This window comes from Megascapheus bottae, chromosome 22 (genome assembly GCF_031878675.1).
Source record: "Megascapheus bottae isolate mThoBot1 chromosome 22, mThoBot2.hap1, whole genome shotgun sequence".
Taxonomy (NCBI): Eukaryota; Metazoa; Chordata; class Mammalia; order Rodentia; family Geomyidae; genus Megascapheus; species Megascapheus bottae.
In genome coordinates this window covers 2,956,677-2,978,749 of record NC_143530.1, presented here as the reverse complement: position 1 = coordinate 2,978,749, position 22,073 = coordinate 2,956,677, and the positions used below count along the sequence as shown (strand labels likewise).

Sequence of the window (22,073 nt, the reverse complement as noted above, 5' to 3'; positions counted from 1 at the left end):
CATGGGTAAAGAAGGCCCAGGCCTCAGAATGGCAGGTACAGGGTCCTGGAAACCTTTCCATCTCCGCCCCCATTAAAATGTAAAACTAGATTCCACCCATCACAGAGTGGCACCGGAGGATTGCAATTTCATCCAGCATGATTTTTATTAGCCTTGCGATTTCTTAATGGGCTCCCCTGAGGCTGCCTGGGACAGCCCTGCACCGCCAAGCCAGATTTGCTACAGGCAGTGCAATAAACATGGCATCTGGCCCAGGACAATTATCACACCAGACCAGGGTGCAGAAGGCCAAGGTAAAGGTGAACGCGGCCACGGCTCCGGTGGCAGGGAGGCCAGTGGGAGGAAGCTGAAGGCAGAGGCTGCTCCCTGGGTCTGCGCTTCTTCCAGCCCAGCCAGCATTCCCAGCAGCTCCGTGAGCAGCATGGCTCCCGTAGCTGCTCCCTGTCACCACTCCTGACATCTCATTATGCACCAGAAGGGGAAGTGGACAGGTACAGAGCGCGCCAACTTTTACTCTTATTATTTCCACGGAACACCGTGAAACTGGGAGTTAATTAAGTCCTGTGGGACAATCAGTGTGTTCTTTTGGGCTAGGTTAAATTACATTATATACAGGTGCAAAAGAGAAAAAAGAAGAAGAAGAAGAAGAAGAAGAAGAAGAAGAAGAAGAAGAAGAAGAAGAAGAAGAGAAGCAATCCCTTGGCTTTTGCCTAGTTAATAGAGTAAGGTAGAAAAATGATGATCCTGAACGGAAAGGTGAAGTTGATGGCTTCTCCACAGCCGGTACCCAGTGGAGTCCTGAGACACGGCCGCCGGGGACCTGGGCTCAGGATCACTGCGGCTCCTTCCAGAGTGCTCCTAAAGAACGTCTCCCCTCCACTCAGGAGGTGACAGAGGTGAGCAATTCACTCCACAAGCTAGAGAAGCAGGATGGGACAGCACGGCCACATGCAAAAGGCTCAAGTTGAGGCTGAGGGCACACCGCTGGGAGACGGACAGAATCAGACTGGGGGCGGTGGGGTTGGGGGGGCTGTCAAGGCCCTCGTCTCAAATTTCCAATGCATAGAATAGAAGAAAAGGAGCAGATAACATTCTAGAGTTCAGATTCACCAGAGAGAAATGGCCTTCCTTCCTAAGCTGTCAGCATGCCACGGGCTGGCCCAGTAACCCGCACGGACTCCAAACCCATTGCCTATGGAGCAAAAGGGCTCACTGTGATTATTCAATATGCATAGGATGTGATTTGGTCAAGTGCACTTCTCTCCTTCCTCCTCATACTCTCAGCTTCTTTGGGTGACTTTCCCATAGATAGCTAGGTAGACAGACAGACAGACAGACAGACAGACACAGCATATATGCTTTGATTATATATGCATATGTGTATGCATAATGTATAACATCTACAATGCAGAATACTAATTTAGAGTCACTAATTGTCTGTGGAATTCACATTGGGAAATATTGACTTAGCCCATACCAGAGATTTTTCTACAGATATTTTTCTACACATACAAGAGGCTAGAGACCAGACCCCTAACAAAGCTCATATTCCTCATCATCACACACACACACACACACACACACACACACACACGGTACCATACATAGTAAAATTACCCCCCAATTCCTGGAACCCTTCACACCTAGGAACCAACTTGCAGCTATTTTTTGGGTGCTTTTAGTTCTCTATCGAACTTCAGGAAGAAGATCTTTGACCATGCTTTTCTTTTCTTTTTACAAAGTGTACCCATGAAAAAGTGATCTTTTCCCCTCCCATAAGAAATAAAACATACTGAAATGTGACAATCATATATTACAGTATTCATACTTGGGTAGAATGGACTTTTGTGTCATCTTTCTGCAATGTAGATCCAGAAACCAAAATGTAAAAGTTACTTAGTCTCCTTCAATGAATCAGCCAGAAAACCAATGAGAACACCCCTTCCACCTTCCCTCCAGCTGCCCACTTCTGTACAATGCAAAGAATTTAGTGTGCGCCCTTCCAAGCCCACCGTCATCCCTGCCCGTCCCAGGGTAAGCCTATCTCCCAAGCGGCTCCAAGATGTGAACGCACATCCTTCTGCAGGGTCAGGCTTCACTTAGGAAACCAGTGAACGTGGACGCAAGGAGGAAACAATAGTGACCCATCCTGTAGACCACGATCTGCCTGCCATCAATACAGCCACAGACTCATGACGCTTACTGCTTCCCATGGAGGGCAGAAACAATAACTTCAAGGCTGAACTTAAGGCCCACGTACCTGAAATGACCCAAACGCATGCATCATGATAGAACAATTACCCCAGGCCATACAATTTTTTTAATTCCTTTGGCCAAAGAGTTATCAAAATCACAGTTTCATTCACGGTTGAACATGCCTTAGAAGACAGGACTGGAGTGCTACCCTGAACTCATTCAACGCTGTGCAACAAAAGCAACACAACTGACTTATTCAGATAAATTAACGACCACATTCAGCTTAAATATGTCCCACATTTCCTCTTTTCAAAAGAAATGAAAAAGCAAGATGAAAGCCAGTTGCCAGTGACTCACATTTATAATCCTAGCTACTCGGGAGGCTGAATCTGAGCATCACAGTTCAAAGCCAGCCCAGGCAGGAAAGCCCCTGAGACTCTTATCTCTAATTACCACCAGAAAATGGGAAGTAACGCCGTGGCACAATGTGGTAGAGGGCTGGCCTTGAGCTGAAGAGCTGAATTGCTCAGGGACAGTGCCCAGGCTCTGAGTTCAAGCCCCATAACCAACAAGAACAACAACAAGCAAGATGAAAAGGCACACAGTAGCTTGGATATAAATAAGTGTCGAGACCTTTTTCACAGCCAATAGGAGCGAAGTATAACACATTCCAAACGCTCACAAAGGTATCTTTTTTTTTTTTTTTCCAGTCCTGGGCTTGAGCTCAGGGCCTGAGCACTGTCCTTGGACTTTCTCAAGGCTAGAGCTCTACCGCTTGAGCCTCAGCACCACTTCCGGCATTTTTTTTTCTATATGTGGTACCGAGGAATCGAACCTGGGTCTTCATGCATGCTAGGCAAGCACTTTAACCACTAGGCAAAACTCCCGGCCCCTCACAAAGGTATCTTGCCCCAAATCATTCCATCTTGATGCAAGCTGAACACACAAAAATGAGAGCTGGCACATTTGGGGTCTTTGCTAGAATGGGACACTGTGAGTGTTTCTTCATTCAACCCTGTGGAATTTAACGATGTAGTCACATTACGAAAGTCTTCCCAAAGTTATATAACAGGTAGACGAAGCCACCTCCAATCTAGTTTAATCCTAGTACTCACGCCCATATCTAGGAGATGATAATGCTTCTGCTGGACTTTCAGATTCTCCCTCCCATGACATTTCGGATAAGCTGTCTGCCTTACTCCAGTGGTGGACAGCAGAGAGCGCTAACCCACTGGAAGGGTGAGTGCTGCCACTGAGCCACAGACAAGACCCTGCTGGAACTGGAAGCCAACCCCAGAGTCTGCTCATTGAGCCTTATGTGCCTCTGCTCCTGCCCCCGATTGTCCAAAGGAGGTAATGCTCCCTCAGGCGTGAAACGCCTGTACTTCCAGCTCTTTCTCCCTCTGTAGTAGACAACTGGTGCCCTAGACCCCTCATCAAAGACTCGGGGACTCAATGTTCTCTGGGGGTCAGTCAGGTCAGCGAGACCCCCACATTCTTACATCTTGTGGCCCTGATCTAACAGCCCAGTCCAGCTTTCGACGGCACCCTGAAGGGGCAACAGGGGAAGATTCGGTGAACGCAGAGGAAGAGAGAAAGGAGACGTGAGGGAAGGCAAAATGAAGAGAGAAAAGAAAGGAAAAAGAAAAAGGAAATGGAAGAAGAAAAGAGAGGAAAAGATCAAAAGGAAAGGAAGTTAGAGGAAAGGCAGCAAAATAAAATAAAATGAAAATTTTGGGGTTTTTTTTAATTTTAATAATAGAAGAAAATTGATTTGAGAATAGAAAGGATTCACAAATTATCTCCTGAACATCCTCAAACACAATAAATAAAAAAGGTAAAATGTCACATCACTAGATTCTTGGAATTCTTTGGAAGGCTCAGACAAAAAGTAGGGAAATCCAGCAGAGATATCACCTTGAGGAGTTTAGGAGATGAGATAGTCCAATGACTGCAGAATTTAAGTGCATAAAAAGACAAGTTCCACAAGCTGAGTGCAAACAAAGTACGCCTCCCAATAGAAAAAAAGTACTTCTCCCAAGAGAAAAATCCTTCAACTTTAAGGAAATAACTTTCTTGAGAAAAATACATTGCAAAGCCCCAATAAGAATTTAAAAACGTTAAGTACATCGCAGGAAAAGAGGACTGATTTAACAAGCCCACGTTTCCTCTATCAGCCATTGAGCAGTCCCTGGAAGAATGAAGACCTGGAGAGCTGTGGCATCTTGGTCTTGGCAAATAAAGAAGATTAAAATGAAAGGCTTGAATCAGAGTTCATTGACCTTAGGAAGGCGGTCTCTAGCATGAGAAAAGAGATTGCCCAGCCACAGCGCCGACCTGCATCATTCTTGTGATTTAAATCGACTCTAGGCTCCACCATCACATGGCTACTTCTTCTGCACACAATCTTCCTTTCCCGGCCCCCAGGTTCCTGACCCCCAAGATCGAGTGTCGCCAAGAACTCCCCTTCACATGACAAAGTGTCTCAGGGCACATCTCCTCAACGCCTCTCCTAGCCCAGGCTCCAGCGCTATCTTGAGAGCAGAGCTTGAGTCAAGAGAGCCTTTGGTCAAGAGACCTGTTCTTTCATATGAGATCTTTCTAGAAAGCCAGCTGGCCATCATTACTCTTTAGTAAGACTTGAAATCAGACAAATCAAAGTCCTCAAACTTTGCTCATCGATTTTCAAGGTAATTTTGTTTGCGTCATGGGAGCTCCTGGATGTATGAAAAATAATAATTCTGAAAAATTTTTAAAGTTCTGAGCTGTTTTATTGGAATTACCCAGAGTCTCAATATTCACTTAGAGGCACTTTTATTATTACTGACCCTCCTTGTGTTTCTTCTGCTTTGGATTTATTAATGTTTGATGTTGGATGGGGGTATCCAGGTAGGGTAGGTGGCAGATTTGGAAGGGGGGACTGAGGTCAGATAACCATCTAAAGTGACAGGTGACCCCCAGGGGCCTTTGGGTAGTTGGGTATGGGGTGATTTGGTAAATCACAGGAGGCAGAAGCATCGAAGTGACTTCCTCAGAAGGATGGGTGGATGAATGGATGGAAATGAAGATTGGTGGAATGTGTCCAACTTTGATTTGCCACATACTTTCCCATGGCCTTGCTTTCCATACATTTTCTTGCCTCCTTCAGAGACCTTGAGTAGGGCTGGGACTCAACAGATATATGTTACAATATTTTAGAAGAACTAAAGCAATTAAGCCATCCCCCCCCAAAAAAATAGAATCTCAAAATCAGACTTGGAGATGATGAAAAACGAAATGAAGTCTAGGCCATGAACTGGCCTGGGCAAAGCAGTGAGTTGTCCAGAGGGACAATTCTGTGTTCTTCTCTAGCCTGGCCCTAATGAAGCAGGACTGGTGTCCATGGCTAACTATAGACAGACACGCAGTGGAACACGGCTGCATGTTGACAGTCCCATAACCACACAGCTACTATTATCACTCCCACTTCCCAGATGAGAAGACTGAGACACAGAGGGGTAAGCATCTCGCCCGAAGTCCTCAAGGTGGCAGCCAGTGAAGTGGTCCAAACCAGGCAGCCACATTCCAGAGCTCAGATGCTTACATGCGGTGCTCGCCTGTCTCTCCTCCGCTTCCCAGCATCTTCTCACAAAAGTGCCACAAGACTAGAGTCTTGGCCCTCCAGACAGAATCTGAGACCTGAAGAGGTTGAAGGCCTACTGAAAGGTCCCCAGTTTTTCCATCTGACTCCAGATTAAGAGGCACAGAGGAAAGTAAAGGCTGCTGCTCTGGAAATGAGTTCACATCGCAGGCCAACCTTGGGCAATGGAACAGATGCCTGAGAAGGCTGAAGAACAGAGATATCCCCTAACCACATACACACACACACACACACACACACACACACACACACACACACACACACACCAAGATAGGAAGGTAACAGGATGTATGAAAGACTGCAGAAAAGAAAGCACTTGTTATCACATATACCAGCACCTGCCTAATCATGATGCAAAAAGCACAGATGATAAATCCAAGCAATATAGCTTTGCACTGGGACATTTTGACTAAAACCATACACACAGGAGAAGCTCTGAGAGAGGAGGTGGCACATAATAGGCACTTAATAAATGTTTGTTCCCAACAAAAGAGACTACAGAGGCAAATCTGAAGATTACTTTCATAAAATAAAAAGAGAGAGCGAGAGAAAAAGAAAGAAAGGCACCTAAGGGAGTAGGGTGCTCGATAAATATTACTTTTTTTGGTCTATGCACCTAGAGGTGCCCAGGGAGTTAGAGAAGATTATCTGATACGTTTCTCCAGAGCTCTTACCCTCTGATTTCAGTTCCCCACCATCCCTCCGGGAGGCTGGGCAATCTCTCACTGGGGACATGAGAGCGGTCTTGGAAGACACATTTGGAAGCAGTGGTTTGAATGGTTGCAAAACAGAGAAATTGAGGTAGAGAAGCTAGACCCAATGGCCTGAGGCCCCTCCTCTATTCCTTCCCAGCAAATTCCCTACCAGGCTGACCATGCCACTCTGTCCCCCACAGGACAGAGGTGGACCAGATGGACCACGGCGACAGTATTGTCCCTCGAGCCCAGGACAGATCCATGGTATAAAGGCCTTCTCCAAAGGGCCTTGTTCCATGGAAGGCCACTCATTTTATAAAGAAGTAAACCACAGAAAGTCAGTCCCTTCCAAGTCTGCATGCAGAAATCAGGACAAAATGCCAAGGAGATTATCAGTCCAGAATTTCTCTTCAAAGAGCCCAGGCAGCCCTCATTTATTTTTGAGAAAATATATGATTAACCATAGTTAACGATGAATTCAGACGTTGTGCATTTAGACCAGCTCCTCAAAGTTGGAGAGCATTTAATATTATATATGGCTGCCATTTGGACTAAATTGTTTTTTTAATGTACACAATATTACAAATTTAATTTGAGCTGTTTGAATCAGTCTGTAAAAAAAGATTTGATTATACCTGAGTGTTCTGGCCCCAGCTTTTCTGTATCTCGGTAATCTTGGCAGTAATTGGCTGATTAGGCGTCTCGCACTCCATCTCTGCCTCAGTTTCCATGGTAATGTTACAGGAGCTATTATAGATGAGAATTTCATCTCTTTCCACTTTAGGGCTGAAACGAGAGGGGAGGTTAAATGGGGTGTCATCAATCTTAATGAAATGCAATTATTTTTACTCTTATTAATCATGGCAAGCCATTAGCTTGTGGCAACTAGAGGCCACCATTTGTCAAATTTTGCAAATTTCTGTAATTTTGTTTCCATTCTTTTATTGTTTATTTGTTTTTTTGTTCCCCCCTTTATCTGCTCACCCTGCAATGAAAATGTACAGTGGTAAGTATCTTCCACTGAGGCCTCTCATCTGCTCCAAACCTATTAAGAACACTACCAAAAGCTCCATGGAACTCAGCTAAACAAACATGGCTCCAGTGATCCTTAAGTTCCAAAAAATGGAAACAAATGGTGGGAAGACTTTCTTATTTTGATGTTGTTTTTGTTCTCTTCCCCCACCCCCCAATTCCCCATGCCTGCCTTTTTTTTCTTCTTCTTCCTGATCTTACACTTAGTGCTGAGGGAAGCAAACTGCCTAAATCCAACCCTCCCCATCCCCCACCCCTCCCCCACCCCGGGGCAGATGGAGAAATTGGAAAAGCCACAGAACTGGCTAACTGGCCTCTAATTCCAACTGTGAAGAAAGGAGCTCGTTTAGCCTCCCAGTTCCCTCTCTCCCCAGCGGATGGCAAAGAGGTTCTGTTGCTAGCAGTGGAACATTAACTTGGTAAATTAATTAAACTTACTTAACAGCCCACACTAAACAGAGTCGATATATGTCCCACTTACACTAGTGGCCCCTCCCTGCAGAGCCCCCCTGCTCTAAGGGGAGAAGCCGGACTAGACTGAGAATGACCAGCGTCCCTGGAGCTGCCGCCTAACACTACGCAATCTAGAGGAGGTGAGAACTTGAAGACCACACAGGATATTCCCTACCCCCTCCCCCCAACCAGCCCAGCAGGCCCCAAGGTAGCCCTGGCTGAAGACATTGCGGCAGCTGACTCAAAGATGATTAGCAAGAACAATGCAGGATATTTTATATGTCATACTGAGTATGATTTCATACTCAGGATCTCATTTCAGCAGTAAAGCCAGGAGAAGTAGGTATTTTAAAAGCAGAGGGGAAAAAAGGGTGGGGGAGGAAGCGAAGCTAAACAGATCAAGAAATATGCAGAAGTCAAACCCAAAGTTTTGGAGTGCCAAGCTCAGGACTCAGGCACTCTTCTTGCTAGAGCTGCTGCTCCAGTATTCAAATGCCAATTGGATACCAGCCACAGTGGTGGCAGGGACCTTCGTGGGTGTGGGGACAAGTCCACGTAGATGGCAGACCCAGAGAGGGTGTGGGAAAGGGGGAAGGGCTATCCAGTGACAAGCCATAAATCACATGGAAATACGGCATCTTTTTTTTCGTTCAAATCAGTGTTGAACTCGCTCCCCCCACCATTTGGGAGGAGGAGTGGCACGCCAGCCCTCACAGCACATGGCCTCGTCTACTTCACGCTCGGCGGTGTAGCATCTGCTCACCACTGCATCCTGCCTCCCTGCCCACTGCCTCCTTCCTCTCCGGAGGCTCGTCAGGGCTTTCACCCAGGCCCACCCAGTCCTGAACATGCTGAGCACGAGGCGGCTACGGTGACATTCCTGACCCCTTCTGCCTGACCCTTCCATCACGGCACCAGCTTCTTCTGGAGCCCCCACGTGTATCTGAAGATGGCAGGAAACTCAGAGTCTCTGCACTGCCATTGGCTGAGGATTCTGCTCTGGGGTAGTTATACGGCTGACTCTGAGTAGTGTCAGCTTCAACGGAAAAAGATGACTGCATTTGAACAATAGCACAAGACATCACTTGATAAGCTTGGTTTACCATCTTTAAAAAAAAAAAAGTCCTCGATAAGCCAGTACCTAATATTAGAGCTAGTGAATCCAAAATTAACAAAATAAACACGTAATGTTATTAGCACACAAGTAACAAATTAGATAATAAAAAGGTTAGCACAGAATCTAGTATCCAACAAATGTCCAATAAAGTCAGCTCTTATTCCAGTTTTTGTTTCTGGTGGTGGTGGCTGTGTTACAGTTGTAATATAATTCTAACCAGAGCTGCAATGTCTGGTGACATGGTGTCAGCCTGCAGCATAAAAACTGAACTGCTAGCTGAATCTAGGCCATTCTGAGAAATAATCATGGTGACCTTTTTCTAAAAAAAAAAAAAATTATCATGGTTACCCGTTTTAGAAATTGGTTTAAGAAAGGGATTTAACCTGGAAGTTATTCTATTTATTTGTTAGATTTTTTTTCCTTTCTTACATCCAAAAAGGCCTTGAACTTATGTTTTCTAAACCCTAGATCTACGTAATTCTGCTAGGCAATCCCCCGACTTCTTTTGAACAACCATTATGCAATCTGCTAGGTTTCTCTAGGACTGCCCACCCCCCCCCAAAAAAAAAAACTTGTGAATCTGTTTAGAAAGAAAAAGAAAAAGGGAAAAGAGAGGGGGGGAAACCTCCTGTTTTTCATAATGTCTAATCTTTCTCCCCACTGGCATTCACCAGATGTTGCTTTGGATCGGAAGATAAATATTAAAATCTAAGCAAGAACAAAGTGAGCTGTTTACTGGGCAGATTGTTCAGATGTTTTCTTGAACACTTGAAAAAGACAGGAGATGCTTTGATATGCAGGCTGGCTGGAACCCATGATGGATTGGCCCCCGTTAGAGAATTGCAGGGCCCAGGGCTACGTCCACCCAACTCCCGCTTTCTGATGGCCCCATGGGTTCACTGACCGCATGCTGGGGAGAAAGGTGAAAGGACGGGCACAAAACAGAGCTACCTGACAAAGAGGCCAGAGAAAGATGGCGAGGCAGGCGCTGTCCAGCCATCTGGGACAGAGGGGTCCTGGAGACAATCTTCACACACGTAGAGGTAAGGCCACACTCCAGGCAGCGTCTCTGTCCCTGCGGTGACGGTGAGGTCACACTGCACATACGTGTGTCCAGCCTCTTCACAGTTGTGCGTCCCATGCCACAGGTCACACAGTAGAGCCAAGGATGCTGTGAGAAAATCAGTGTGAGGTTATTCAAATCCACGGACACACTGGCGGTCTCGAATCCATTCACACGTGGCCTCCAGGATGGAAGCGAAGTCTCCCATTTGCTCATAACAAACATTGTCCTTCATGTGCCTCCTACGGAGAGTCATAAGTGATAGTTTTGTGAGCTGTAAATTGATGCCACAAATAAAGGCACATATGGATGCAGAAGAGAACATGAGACTGAAAGTGGTTGGGATTCTTCAGAACCTGTTGGCAGCACCCCACATTATTTCTCCTCCTCTTTGTTCTCAGAAATTTGGAATCTTAAAAACATTTTTTACCAGAGTTGTATTCCTAAACAACATACTATTGAGATAATTTCCTAAACTCCATAAAACACAATAGAAAACATTTGGGGACCTACTCTCTTTGTTCAATGTCCTATTGGAAAGATTCACCCAAATCCTTGCATCTAACTCCGGGGAACATACTCTGCTGTTCAACATTGTATTGTATGGAAGTACTTCAAGGTTTTATCCATTCTTTTACCAATGGACTTACAGGTATCTGCAAATGGTCGCTACTACAAATGTGCAAAATTTTCTCTGGGGTGAATGCCTATAGAGAAAACAGTACATAGAGGCAAGTTAAATTTGCAAGAGGGCACCATATTGCTTTCCAAAGGTACCTGATGAAGGGGTCTGCTTTCTCCAATGAATGGCACAAAGAGACGCTCTGAGAGAGCTCTGATCCTCAGGCAGGCCCCTGCATTCCCATCAGCCTATTTATGAGGACTCATTGCCCCCACACTATGATTAGCAGTTGAAATTACCAGACTCTTAAATTCTGCCAATCCAGTATGTATAAAATATCAGTGGCCTTAGAAATTGTATTCTTAGCCAGGCAATGGTGACACATGCCTGTAATTGTAGCTACTCAGGAGGCTGAGATCTGAGAATCATGGTTTGAAGCCAGCTGGCCAGAAAAGTTCCCATGAGACTCCTATCTCCAATAAACCATTCAAAACCTGGAGGTGGAGCTGTGGCTCAAGTGGCAGAGCACTAGCCTTGAATACAAAGGGGCTCAGGGACAGCGCCCAGGCCCTGAGTTCAAGCCTCAAAACTGAATTAAAAATTTCATTTTTCACATTACCTTTTAGGTTATTTTTGGGTGTTCACACCCCAACATTATCTTAGCTCTTACATTCTCAAGCACCAGATACCTAGAGAGCTCTCCGTGAAGGTGTCTTGAGTGAATAATAGCAATAAAAATGACTGACAGTGGGATTCTCACATGGGTAACAGAACACAAGAACCTTGCAGTTTGTAAGCCCCAAGGCAAATAAAAACAGGGGCTCAACACCCATAAAATAATGCATTCATTGTAGGTGATTAAGTGGATGCAAATTGACAAGGTGGATTATGGAAAGCACCCAGGGCTGAGGATCAAAATCCAGGAGTTTTACTCCAAGTTCCACCACTAAATAGCTCCGTGACCTTAATCGCTTTAGCTCTTTATGCCTCGTGGAAAAGTTGGTTTCCATGAAAAAGTTATTTGGTATAATTCAGGGTATAAATGCAAGAAACCCTGAGATCAAAGATCTTGCTCATTTTAAACAAATGCAAAGTATTAGTTTCATCTAACAGGATGTTTTAGCACCCGTGATATGAAAAGTAAAATTCTGCTTTGGTTAAAAGTATAATTTAGAAAGAGGATAAAGATAGAGGTCCCCAAAACATAGCCACGGAACTTTTTTGTCTGCTTCTTTCAACTCCCCTTCATATTATCAGGGTGATGGCTGACACAGGTCAGGGAAGAGAGAGACGCAGGTGCTGAGACACCGCCCCGTCTGGAATGAGAAACATCACCCTATCCTGAAACATTACACTGCAGAATAAAATTCAAAGCAGGGGTTGAAATTCAAAGTGACCTTGGCAAATTAGAGACATTAACAGAAATAAACAAAAGACCAAATGAAAAAGAGCAAGGCAGAAAACTGCAGCAGAAAAGTATAAATATGAGGGAACTCCAGCTGTGAGGAAACACACACACACATACACACACACACACATACACACACACACACACACACACACTAATAGGTTACACAGAGACTACAAATCAGAACTGTAATGTATATTTGTGTGTATATACATATACATATATATGTGTGTATATATACATTTATGTGTATATATATGACTGGGTACTGGTGGATCACGTCTGTAATCCTAGCTACTTAGGAAGCTGAGGTCTAAAGGATCATGGTTCAGAGCCAACCCAGGAAGAAAAGCATAAGAGACTTTGTCTTTAAAATAATAAGAAAAAAGTAGTTTGGCTAGAGGCATGGTTTCAATGGTAGAGCACCAGGCAAATAAGCAAGCCATGTAAGTGCAAGTCCTTGAGTTCCAGTCCTGGTATTAGTATGCATAGACAGACAGACAGACAGACAGACAGACAGACAGACAGACAGATGCAAATATGGGTCCGGATTTTCTGCAAATATTTTATGATGCTACCCAATCTGCTTACCCAAAAGAGCCACCTGGTTTGGGGCTTCAAATTAGGCAAAATATAGGCTATCAGAGAAAGCACAAAAACCAGATACTAGTATGTCTGTTTGGAAGCTTTCTGTTTCCATAATCCCCGTTATCCCCACCCCTAACCATCTCCCTGCTGGCTCTGCAGCCAAAGCTCCAAGGACCACACTTGGAGAATGAGTGTCTTCCTGGCCCTTCTGTTTCCCACAGGCCAGGAGCTGACAGGTTGAGGAAGGTCAACTCTAAGAATGTCAGCTATGCTGGGCTGTGAGAGTGGAGGCTGGGAAATTTCCCTCAGAAACAGATTCTCCTCTGATGATACAAAATAATAGTTATTGAAATAAACTATAGGAAATTGAAACAAGAGGTTTTTTTCTTTGCTGTGGATTTTGTTTTCCTTTCCCTTTTGTCCTGTTTGTCCATTTATCTGTCTTTGGGAGGATAAGGGGGAGGCACAGAATTGAGGGATGAAAAGTGAACCATGTAACTGTGGCATTCACTAGACATTGGAGGAGATGAACTATACAATTTGTGGGTGGGGATGGGAGGACAAAACTAGGAGACAGTGAGGGAGGGAGTGACAATGTCCAAAAAGAAATGTTCTCCTTTCCTGACTTATGTAACTGTAACCCCTCTGTACATCATCTTTATAATAACAATGAAAAAAATGTAAAAAAAAAAAAAAACAGATTCTCAGCAGAGTTGGGGGTGTATGAAAGGAAGGAAATTATTAGAAATTTTCTGCATAATTATCCCTTTGTTCATTATATTTTTATAATAGACTGAGGGGAAAAAAACAATTCTATACTCAAAATTTATTTTTATTCAGTTTCATCCAGGCTACAGAATTCCCAGATCTCATCCTGCATCTTACGAACTTAAGCTCTGGATTTTGGCCTCATCAACTCATCTCCATTTTTTAGGCCATGAGATGGAAGGTATTTAGAAAACTTTGTTAACAAAGAGTAAAATAGTCAACTGATTTCTCTGAACGTTTGCTTTGCGCATTGGTGAATGGTTGGTGTCACCTAGTGGCCATGTTAAGAATTACAACTCTCTACTCCAATACTTTGTTCTTCAATACCTCAAAAAGTTGAGAGATGCTTTGTTTTTGTTAAACACATCTTTTAAAATATAATAACTGTATTGTTTTCTACTATGTGTGATCAAATTTCCAATGTCAGAATTTTCCTGGACTTGAAACTTCATGGATTTTTACTTTGTACTTCCATTGGGAACGTGTTTTGTGATAATACAAAAGAACTTCACAGTTTGCTATTAGTTTAAAGAACACATGAGAAACCCTACACTTCCAAACTGAAGCAGCATGAACGGCCAGAGCATAGAAACATGGTATCTTCATCGCATTACCACTATCTCCTACTTCCTCATTGCATTTGAAATACTACTTCTGCATACATTCTGTGCCCACAGATCCAGGAGGAGAGGGGGTTGACCAGGAAAAGAAGCAGACAATCTTAAACTTCCAGCTGCTGCTTAGTCTTCATTTTGTCACTATGAAACCAGTCTCTCTTCCACCACGTTGCACTTACACACAACAATGGCAAATTCCGTCTCTAGGACTTTAAACAAGGGCTGTGTCTCCTCATGCTCCCTTCTCCCTCCTCCCTCCTCCATGCTCTCCTCCTCTTTTTCCCACAGGGCAACAGACAGGGAAACCACCAGTGCCAGCGCTATCACCAACTTAACCTCCAAGCTTATCACTTCATGAACCCTTAGCCCACATTCAGACTGCAGACAACATATATAACAGTGTAGCCTCAGACACTCTACAGAATGTTTACGTGTGGATCTCAAATGAAACAGTCTAAGAACTAGGATTACGTAATCAAGAGAATAACCTGGCTTAATTTGAGTTCCCTCAAATAGAGGCCCAGGAGTAAGAATGGTCATTTCCTTCCCTGTATTTTTCCCTGGAACTCAATGGGTCAGTGTCATGTGTATAAAGCTTTGCACCTTGCTCTGTAATCTCTCTCCCATAAAGACAGTGATTCTCACACCACAATTTACTTGATGGTGATGCAGCTTAAGACGATGAGTGATCTTAGCTTTTTTTTCTTCCTTAACGGAAGCAGAAGTCAGTGCTCTGGTAGCTACGTAGACACTGCAGTGGGATCTTTGGTCTACAATAAGAATTAAGAAACTGAGACCTCACAGTGAATGGTGCAGAAATGGCTGGCGGTAGAACCCTTGCCTGGTCTGCCCGAGGCAAGCATGCTCACCCCTCAGTGCCACGCACTGAGTAAACAAGAGATGTCCAGCTTGGCACAAAGTAAACAAGAGATGTCCAGCTGGATCATCTCCGCCCTTTGACTCTGCCTCATAGCAAGCCCACCAGCTTCTTTCCTCCCCTCCTGAAAGAATCCAAACTTGCTTCTTGCCTCATCATGGGACTGCAAATAAGAGCACAGGTGATCACTTTTTGATGGAGAACACAGAGAAAATTTGTTCCTAGGAACCCACAGGAAAAGTAGCTGCCAGTATAGCAATAATGACAAAAACAGAATAGGCCAAAGAACACCATGTTCAGCTGTGCTTAGAGTCTTGTGTGGTGTTTGTACTCACCATCCAGGGGCGGAACCAAGCAGCTGAAAGCAGACACGGTTGCATTAGGCAAGACTTGGCAAGAATTACCACACACGGCAGCTGAGATGTTCCCAGGAGAAAATCCCTCTCCAAACACATGCAGGAGCCTCCCCCGAAGGCAGCCTCGAGGGGCAAAAAAACACATTTGTGATCTCAGAGGCAACTGTCTCTCTACTTAACACGCTAATCTTCGCTGTCCTGTGGCAGTATCTCCTTCTTAAACACAACCAGCCTCAGGTCTGGATCCTCAAATTCTTCTCTCCTTGAGCTCTGGTCCCTGCCATTCTATCAGATTCCATCCACCTACAACCACCTAACCACCTCTTGGTGTGTGTTTGGGGGAGAGGGGGGAGTCCTGGGGCTTGAACTCTGGACTTGTGCACTATCCCTGAGCTTTTGTGCTCAAGACTGGTGAGCACTTGAACTCCACTTTTGGCTTATATATATTTATTATATATAATTAATTGAAAGTAAAAAACAAAATCTCACGGCCGTTCCTGCCCAGGTTGGCTTCAAATCACTATCCTCAAATCTCAGCTTCCTGAGTAGTCAGGATTACAGGCGTGTGAGCCACCAACAGCCCGCAAGAGGGCTTCAAAAACAAAAAGAAAGGAAAAAAGTAACCATTTTATACAGAAAAGCAACGGCTATTTGTAGTAGTTGGAGTTTAAGCTTTCCATAGAAAAGTGCATTCAATGAAAGTAGAAATACAAATCCCCCTGTGTACTTGTCCCACTCTGTTACGGACTTTCCTCCCCGAATTTTCAGAGCATATGGAACAGGATCCCCTCTCCACGCGCCTCTGCGACGTGTCTTTAAAATGCAGCACGGGCATTTTCTTTTTTTCCAGACCTCTCTGGATCTAAGGCCATCAGAGTAGCTTCTCGGTCACTGCCTAGGCAATGAAGTCACCGTGACCTTCCATTCTCCATGCACAGGACGTTTAGAGTCCAGCCCCTCCACTGCGGGATCCGGGCTCCAGGCCTTGCTGCGCCAGGGCGCACGAGGGGAGGCGGACAGAGGTCTCCGCGGAGGGCGGGCGGCCAGGGTGCTCTGCGGGCAGAGCCTGCGCCCTCGAGGCCGCTTCTCCTGAGACCAGATTTCGGCGCGGTCGGGGCTCCTCCACCCAGCACGGGGGCTCTGCTGGCACGGTGGGTGGACCCGTGCGGAGGAGGGGGGGTCCCCGCAGTCCTCCCCCGCCCCAGCGCCCTCGCCCCGCTCACCGAGGGTGGGGGTCAGGGCTGTCACCGAGGCGGCGGCGGCCCGGGGGCCCGGGGTCAGGGCGCGGGCGCGGGGTGGGGCGCGGGGCGGACCCTCGGGCCCCAGCGCGGTGGCCCGACCGCCCGGCCCCCGGCCCCGCCCGGCCCCGCCCGCCGGCGTGGCGCCCGCGTTGTCCTCGTAGTATGCGAAGCCCAGGTCCATGTCCTCACCGGCCGGAGGCGCACGCGGGGCGCGGACGCCGCCCGCCCCGACCTCCACGGGGACGCGACGCCGCGCGGGGGCCCTGCCGAGGCCCACGCCGGGCACGCCGGGGGCCGCTCCGCCTGGGGAGGACGGAGGACAGCGCTAGACCAGCGGCGGCCGGACGTCGAGGACGTCGAGGACGCCCCACCACCGCCTCCCCACCTCCTCCTCCTCCTAACGCGTGCCGGGGCGGCGGGGACGCGGGACACGGGGGTGGGGGGACGCGGGGACGGGGTGGGGGGAACGGCGGGGACGGCGGGGACGTCCGCAGGCGCCGCCCCCACGGCCACGCGGGCCGGCCGGGTGGGCTCTGCTCCCGGACGCTGTCCTTCTGGACTGGGTTTCTGGGATCCTTACGAGGGGGTGGCCAGGGGTGCACACGCCGTTCACCAGTGGATGGATGCCACCCTCCCACCACCCGGGGCCCTCCACCTCCCCTTCTCCCTCCCCTCCCACCCCCAGGCTCTTCCCCCCCTCCCCTCCCACCCCCAGGCCCCTCCTCCCTCCCCTCCCACCCCCAGGTCCCCCCACCTCCCCTCCCACCCCCAGGCTCTCCCCCCCCCCCCCGCCCCTCCTCTCACATCTCCAGCGGGCACTGTATGCACTGAGTGTTGTGGGGTTCTCCCCCCACCCCACCCCTGCCTAGACACTGACTAGCTCTCTAGCCCAGAGTGGGGACGCACAGCTCCCCAGAACCAAGCCAAGCTGTAGACCATGGGCTGGAAAGGCGGCCCTGTGCTCACAGAGAGCACCGTGCCTGGTTCACGCTCCCTCGCTCTCTCTCTGAAGGCGCAGGCAGGAAGCTCCCTGCTTTCTGAGTGTCTGCTCTGCCGTGTCCCAGCACTGACTTTCTACTCCACAGAGAAGCCCAGGCCATCTCCTCTTCACAAAATGCATTTCACTTCCTAAGCTCACGTAGACACTGCCACCACGCCGTGAAAACCGTGAAATCCACTGTCAGCCCCCAGGGACTAAGAAGGCCCCTCTCCATGCTGCCATGGCTCCAGACACAGGTAGATGAATTAACTCAAGGTGCTTGGTCCATTAAGAAGCGTCAGGGAAGGGAGGGATGGGTGAGAATGTTGGAAGGGGTGACATAAATGTTTATGGTGGTCACGCCCTCAAACAACTACTTAGAGATCATTGCAAAATGTTGGAAGATTTGCTGACTAAATAAGATCAGTGATGTCAGAACTCACCTAGAAAGGACCCACAGCAAGGACTCCTGGTAAAAACTTCCGTGATGTAGTGGATACGAAGATCAACCCTACGAAAGATGGGGATGTGGAGCTCAGAAGACAGCAGAACAAGCGAGAGGAGAGGAGGAGGATGGCCCAGTCCAGGTTCACATGTAGGGAGAAGAGAGAAAGGGCAGAGGGATGGGGCTTGAAGAGATGCTGGGTGGGGAGCCTGCAGGGGAAGACTAGACAGGGGTCTTGCAGGACTAAGAGGGAGGCATGGATTTGTGAAGTCTCTCCAAAGACCTGCACCCCAGATTTCCCTTCTACTACCAAAGCCCATCCCACCCCACTCCAACCAAGTTTGAGAAGGTTCTCTGTCCCCCACCAAGCAAGCGAAACTGTTCCCCTGTGTTAGCCCTGGGAGCAAAGGGTCAGGATTCCCCGTGTCAGGACTCTCAGGTCGGCTTCTCCTCACTTCCAAAGATAAAAGACCTCACTGGAATCCAGAGTTCCACCTGGCTCCCTAGACCCCAGGTCAAACCCTCCATCAGCGCTGAGGCCACCTCACCCTTGTGAGCCAATGCTGAGCCCATTGATGGAGACTGAGATTGTGTGGAGGCCAGGTGGCCGTGGCGGCAGAAGCACCTCCAGGCCCTGAGCTGTCTGTGCACAAATCTGCGCCAGGGTGTCCTGGATGCGGACTTCCGCCTCCAGCTCTGTGTGGTTCTCCAGCAGGGACACTCCAAGGAAAAGCAGCTCACCACCTGCGTGCAGAACAACCCATCAACTCCACCACCAGGGGCCTGGACCAAGCCACAGCCAGCTCTGTGCATAATGCCCTGGTTAAAAACGCTAAGACTCATTTCCTCCTTCACACAATCACTGCCACACTTTCTGGATAATTTTGCCAGTAACCAGGGCCTGACTCCATTTGCTTGCTACCACTTGAGTCACACTTTCAACCCAGCATTTTTGCTAATTAGTTGCCATTGAGGTCCCGTGGACTTCTCTGCCGGGTGTGGCTTCAACCTCAAGCCTCCAGATGTCTGCCTCTTGAGTAGGCTGGATGCCAGGCGTGAGCCATGGGTGGCTGGCTCAGTTTGTGGCCTCCAGAACACCTGCTTTATTTTCCCTATAGGAATGTTACCTTGCAGGAGTGCATTCTGAACAGGATGCATTTTGTTGTGTTTAACAATAAAATAATAACATGAACTTCTTGGGCTCTTGGTCATTTGTCAAGCTAACCCTTGATGCCTCTGAGGCACTGATAAAATGAATTTATTCTTTTCATTATAGGTAGAAAATTATATTAAAAGCCTAAATCACTGAAATCTGAATAGAACATGGAATTCCCTCCTCCTTCTTCTAACTTTATTGGGGAGAATCTATACCACAAGGGAATCTTACATATTCTGGTTGCCTGAGGCAGTGAATTCTTCTGTGCCACCTAAGCTGAATTGTATTGAGAAGGTACAGGACACTTCCTTTTATTTATGCTCTCTGGAGTTGTGGAAAATGATAATAGTACCAGAAGAGGAAAAAGGCTAAATTTGAGCTTTCTTCCTTGTGAAGATGAAAATAGTACCAGAAAATTTTGAGTTCAAGCTTTTTTTCCTTGTGCAAATATGATGGTCCCTTTTATGCTAAACCCTCAGTTGTGGCTGCTGTAAACTCTTTTATCTGGCATTTGCGTAATCAGAAAGGGGTGATCACTGCTACATTTCCCAATCTATATCACTACGACATGACAAGAAATACTAATAATTCCATCCTCTCACCTGAGTCATTGGAGTGGTTAAATGATTTCATGTGATTATTGCTAAGGATTCTTGCTTATTCACAGCACCAGATTTTCCAATTGTCCTAAATAATTGTCACAATTCGACCTCCTGACAAAAATGGTGCTTCACACTATAAGAAGCTAATTGTTTGGGACCTACATGCAAACTTCCTGGAGTTTAAATCTCAACTTGATAACCGAAGATGGCATCTTAGATAAGTTACTCTTCTTTCTTTTACTTAATTTCCTTGCTATAAACTGAGACTACCAATCTTATTAGTGAAAAGCATTCATGAAAATCTATTCTTCTTTACTACTTACATTAGCATATGGTATGTGCTCAGCAAATATTGATTGGTTACATTTGAATTCTGATCCCGTTTCAAAAAGGAAAATAAGAAATTGGAAATAAGAAAACTAATGATAGCCGGGAGTTTGGCTTAGTGGTTAAAGTGCTTGCCTAGCATGCATGAAGACCCGGGTTCGATTCCTCGGTACCACATACATAGAAAAAAGCCAGAAGTGGTGCTGAGGCTCAAATGGTAGAGCTCTAGCCTTGAGAAAGTCCAAGGCCAGTGTTCAGGCCCAGGACTGGCAAAAAAAAAAAAAGAAAACTAATGATAGCTAACATGACAAAAGGAATATAACAAGATTTATAGGCCCCTGATTGAAGTCTTTATTTATTTTTTTATGGTCCCAGAGCTTGAAATTAGGGCTGAGGTGCTGTCCGTGAGCTTTTATGCACAAGGCCAGCACTCTACTTGAACCACAAGCTCTGCTTCTAGCTTTTCGTGGTTAATTGGAGATGAGGGTCTCACAGATTTTCCTGCCCTGGCTAGCTTCAAATCATGATCCTCAGATCTCAGCCTCCTGACGAGCTGTGGTTTCAGGCGTGAGCCACCAGTGCTCAGCGTCATTGGTGCTCTAAGAAAAAGTTATTCGCATAGTGATAGCATGTCTTACCTGCTATGCTGCTTTGGTTTCTGCTCAGAGACACAACCACTGGATTCAAAGAAGGGACATAAGTAAATGCCCTGGCAAGCACAGCAACATGTGCCCCTCTGACCACTGTCACATTCACAGTACATCCGTCTTCCCCCTGAAAAAGACCATTTCCAAGATCCAGTCTCAGTGTGATTTGAGGGAAGAGGAGAATTGCATGTAGAATTAGTTTATAAGGCTAATTTCAACCAAGTTGAGGCAGATACGTATTTGTTATTTTCAAGACTCTTCCTCCACCCCCCCACTTAACAAAAATTTAATTATGGAAAATAGAGTGTTGGTTGAAAAGAAAGCAAAGGATCTGCTTTAAATGGTAGGTGAGAATGTCTATGCCACCTAAACTATTTATCAAGCAGGAAAGAACTTTCAGACATGCAGGTGCCAAGGAAACTGCCCTTGTATGATGTTTCCTAAGGCTGTGATCTTATACACAAATGACAATGAAGAAAGAGAAGATAGGAATTCCAGGAAACAGCAAGCCTACTCAGAAGACCTACATCAGGGCGAGTAGGGAGACAAAAATCTCTAGAACAAATCTAGAAAACAACCAGCATAAATTTTATTTAAAAAATTGGAAAGCAGAGCTACAAGGGAAAAGAGCAATGGACATTATGAATCTTCTTGGAAAAGGATTACACATTTGTATTATAAGAAAGAAGCTCAAGGGAGGTAATGGAATAAAGGAAATCTGGGGAAAAACAGAAAGGTGATACCTATGTCTAACAGCAGCATTTAAATACTTTTAACATATGTAAATAAATATAGTATAAATATGATCTGTAGGTTTAACAAAAGAAAGTTACTCCAATTATATTCAAAAGAATTAAAAGTGATGCTTTCAAAAGGGAGACTGAAAGGAGGAAGAAAAGGGGATAAAGAGCTTGGTTGTTTAACTATTTACCTTTTAACCTTTGTATGTACAACTTGGGTCAAAACTAAAAGTTTGCTTTGCTAATGGTTTTCCCCTCTAGTAAAACAAATACAGCACAGAGTTTACCCATTAAGAGGTTAAGTGTATACAAACAATGATGCCCACACTTGTCCACTGTGCCAAAACTCATTTACTGGCACCTTGATAGGGGAGAATAAAGTGGAAATGAACTCCAAATGACAGGGTACTGTACATCAAAAGCTTTACAATGCAGCTTCATTTCCCTGAGAAAATAAATGTGCTTAAAATATTAAGATGACCAAAACTGTTGTTTATAACAGGA

The 22,073-nt window shown here is 46.1% G+C and overlaps 1 protein-coding gene across 1 annotated transcript in view; it reads right to left on the bottom strand.

Annotated features, from left to right (window-relative positions):
* Positions 1-22,073, bottom strand: part of Pkhd1 (PKHD1 ciliary IPT domain containing fibrocystin/polyductin) — a 262,115-nt gene that overhangs the window by 202,143 nt on the left and 37,899 nt on the right. Inside the window, exons 29-37 of the mRNA XM_090356513.1 lie at positions 20,821-20,956; positions 18,646-18,841; positions 18,096-18,163; positions 17,059-17,232; positions 16,345-16,976; positions 15,412-15,434; positions 10,347-10,438; positions 10,085-10,304; positions 7,167-7,317 (exon numbers count right to left, since the gene is read on the bottom strand). Coding sequence (XP_090212639.1) covers positions 7,167-7,317; positions 10,085-10,304; positions 10,347-10,438; positions 15,412-15,434; positions 16,345-16,976; positions 17,059-17,232; positions 18,096-18,163; positions 18,646-18,841; positions 20,821-20,956 — 1,692 coding nt within the window. The remainder of the gene's footprint in view (positions 1-7,166; positions 7,318-10,084; positions 10,305-10,346; positions 10,439-15,411; positions 15,435-16,344; positions 16,977-17,058; positions 17,233-18,095; positions 18,164-18,645; positions 18,842-20,820; positions 20,957-22,073) is intronic.